The 2,849-nt window shown below is 31.7% G+C and overlaps 1 protein-coding gene across 1 annotated transcript in view; it reads left to right on the top strand.

Annotated features, from left to right (window-relative positions):
- LOC107669703 (PR domain zinc finger protein 5-like) overlaps window positions 1-2,519 on the top strand; it is a 96,911-nt gene extending 94,392 nt beyond the window's left edge. Inside the window, exon 16 of the mRNA XM_016462055.1 lies at window positions 1,881-2,519. Within this exon, the coding sequence (XP_016317541.1) occupies window positions 1,881-2,045 (165 nt within the window). The 3' untranslated portion in view covers window positions 2,046-2,519. The remainder of the gene's footprint in view (window positions 1-1,880) is intronic.
- Window positions 2,520-2,849: the final 330 nt, after the last annotated feature.

Below are 2,849 nucleotides of genomic sequence, written 5' to 3'. Positions count from 1 at the left end.
TCCAGTGGTTCTGCTGTGTGTGTGTGTGTGTGTGTGTGTGTGTGTGTGTGTGTGTGTTAAGGTCTCAACCAATAGCATGTGGCAAACTTTAGAAGATTGCTCCCTGGCTTGCAGTTCTTTGGTTGTGTTTTTATTCCTTCAGTTATTGGTTGTTTGTGTGTCTGCTCTGATGTATTGAGCGTTGCCTTCACATCCTCTCTGCGGTCGCAGGGCATGAAGTCATGCTAACACACACAACATTACAGCATGAAGTCTGTAAGCCAGAGCTGTTTCGCAACATGTAAAATGCCAAAATAAAAACCGTCCTCTCATGGATCTTTTTCATGGGTTATGTAACATAAATCCACTTATGGCTACTAGACTAATTTAGTATGTCCTGTCCTGGAAAAGTCACAGCCACAATGTAGGTTTGCCAGGCCATAATGCCATTGCTTATGTAGTGGCTGAAGTGCTTTTGAGCGTGTTGCTAAATGGTTTCAGGCTGGTTGCTTGGTGAATGATTACTAGTTTAAGTCAAAAGCTCACTCCAGTGGCCTTTATTTCATGTCTCAGTGATATTCTAGTCTCTGAATATGACCTTTCTTCAATGTAAGCCTACAGGTATGAAAAAATATAAACAGGTATGTTAAGGGTCTTCAGCATTTATTTTAGTTTTACTTTTGATTTATTTCCATTCAAGAAGAGAATGAGTGTTAATTTAGTATTATTATATACTATTATAGTTTGTATTAATATTTTGAATTAGCTTTTATTTATATATTTATATTTTTTCATTTTAATTTTACTCTGTCATTTTGTCATTTTTTTTATCTTTTTTTTATATTACTATTTAAGTTTAAATTTAAGTTTTATTTATTTCCATTTTCCAGTTTATTGTCAGTAATTGTAGAGCTTCAACAGTTATGTGGCATATTTTGCAGAGGTACTGGCAATTTATTTATTTTATTTTATTTTTTTATTCTTCTTTTTTTTTTCTCAAATACCTCTAATTTTTGTGGGGGGGGGGTTAAATATATGATTATTATTATTATTATTATTTATAATTACAATATATTATTAATATTAATAATATATTGTAATTATAAATAATAATAATAATAATAATCATATATTTAACCCCCCCCCCACAAAAATTAGAGGTATTTGAGAAAAAAAAAAGAAGAATAAAAAAATAAAATAAAATAAATAAATTGCCAGTACCTCTGCAAAATATGCCACATAACTGTTGAAGCTCTACAATTACTGACAATAAACTGGAAAATGGAAATAAATAAAACTTAACTTTACGAGCTTAAAGTCAAGAAGAGAAGAGAATGTTATTTTCTTATTATATACTATTATAGTTTTTTATTAATATTTTGAATTAGCTTTTATTTATATATTTTTTTTAATTGAAATTTTACTCTACATTTTTTGTAATTTTGCTGTGTGCTTTTGGCATTTTCATTTAATTATTTTTTATTTTAATATTTAGGTTTAATTTATAAATTTATTCAGGTTTTGTTTTTATTTATTTCCAGTTTCCAGTTTATTTTCAGTCATTTTAGTGCTTCAACGTTTGCTCATTTGTTGCTCATTCTGACATTTTTCATATAATATTTTATTTCAGCTTTATTTTAATGAACAATAATAATGACAGTATTATTTTTATTATTATTAATTTCAACAATAATAACCCTAAAGGTAATTAAATGTTTCATTATCTGTTCCTTATTAAAATATATTAAGTGCAATTTGAATATAATGTACAAGTGAATGACTCTTCACATCATTAATGATCGTTATAATGCCTACATTGAAAAATATGATATAACAACCCATGTTTTATTAATGTGTTGCCATTGTTATTGTTAATTCTTTGTGTGTTTGTGTATTTGTAGGTGTGTGACCTGTCCTTTAGTTTGAAGAAGATGTTGATCAGACACAAACTGACCCACAATCCCAACAGACCCATGGCTGAATGCTCCCTGTGCCACAAGAAGTTCACCCGCAACGACTACCTCAAAGTCCATATGGAGAACGTCCACGGAGAGACAGAGGGATAGACACAAACATATTCACATCCACTCAAGCCATACATAAAACCATTAGACCGAGAATGCATTCATACACAGGGTAGAAACAACAGACATTTTCAAAAGCATTAGTGTACATGTACAGAACCGCTTTATTTCCTTCAGACATTTAACACTTTATCACACAACTGATCAGTCTGATTAAATGGTGTTTAATCATGGCTGCAGGTTCAAATAGGAGGAAAGCATGTGCAATTGTACAGAGCAAAGTATAGCCATCATATTGATCCAATATCATTTTTTCTGTTGATGTTTGTCCTTTTGTATGTCAATATCTGATCTCAGATGTTTTTCACAAATGTTAAGAGATGTTGCGTGACCAAAGAACATGACGTGCCAATGTTGAGAGTAAAGTTTGTTGTTTGCATTTAACTGTATTATCCAGTATTTATCATTTAATATTTTCAGCGTTCAGGTTCACATGAGGTTTGTGTTTGATTGCCAGATTAACATCTTGCGGTTCTAAATTTGCATTTCATTTGGATGAATGAACAATTGAATCACTGATATCACTAATCTGGTCAGTCTGTTGGGTTTTTTATTTTTTTCGGTTAAATAAACATTTCTCCCGACCCTGCCCCGTCCATCTGCGGGAGACATGTTGCAGTGCTCTGTGGGATACCGAAGACAGTGCTTCTGCCCTGATCACATTTGCTTTAGTTAATTATAAACATTTGATTCTTGGTAAATGGTTGGTGTCGGAGGAATCGGATGTGCTTTGATACTTGATTAGACATGCTCGGTTAATGATTGTTCTCTAAATCTGGTTACCAT

The sequence above is a fragment of the Sinocyclocheilus anshuiensis genome, unplaced genomic scaffold, assembly GCF_001515605.1.
Source record: "Sinocyclocheilus anshuiensis isolate Anshui unplaced genomic scaffold, SAMN03320099.WGS_v1.1 scaffold416, whole genome shotgun sequence".
In the NCBI taxonomy this organism is placed as follows: Eukaryota; Metazoa; Chordata; class Actinopteri; order Cypriniformes; family Cyprinidae; genus Sinocyclocheilus; species Sinocyclocheilus anshuiensis.
Note: the sequence above shows the minus strand (reverse complement) of the source record. Positions and strands in the feature narration are given on the sequence as shown.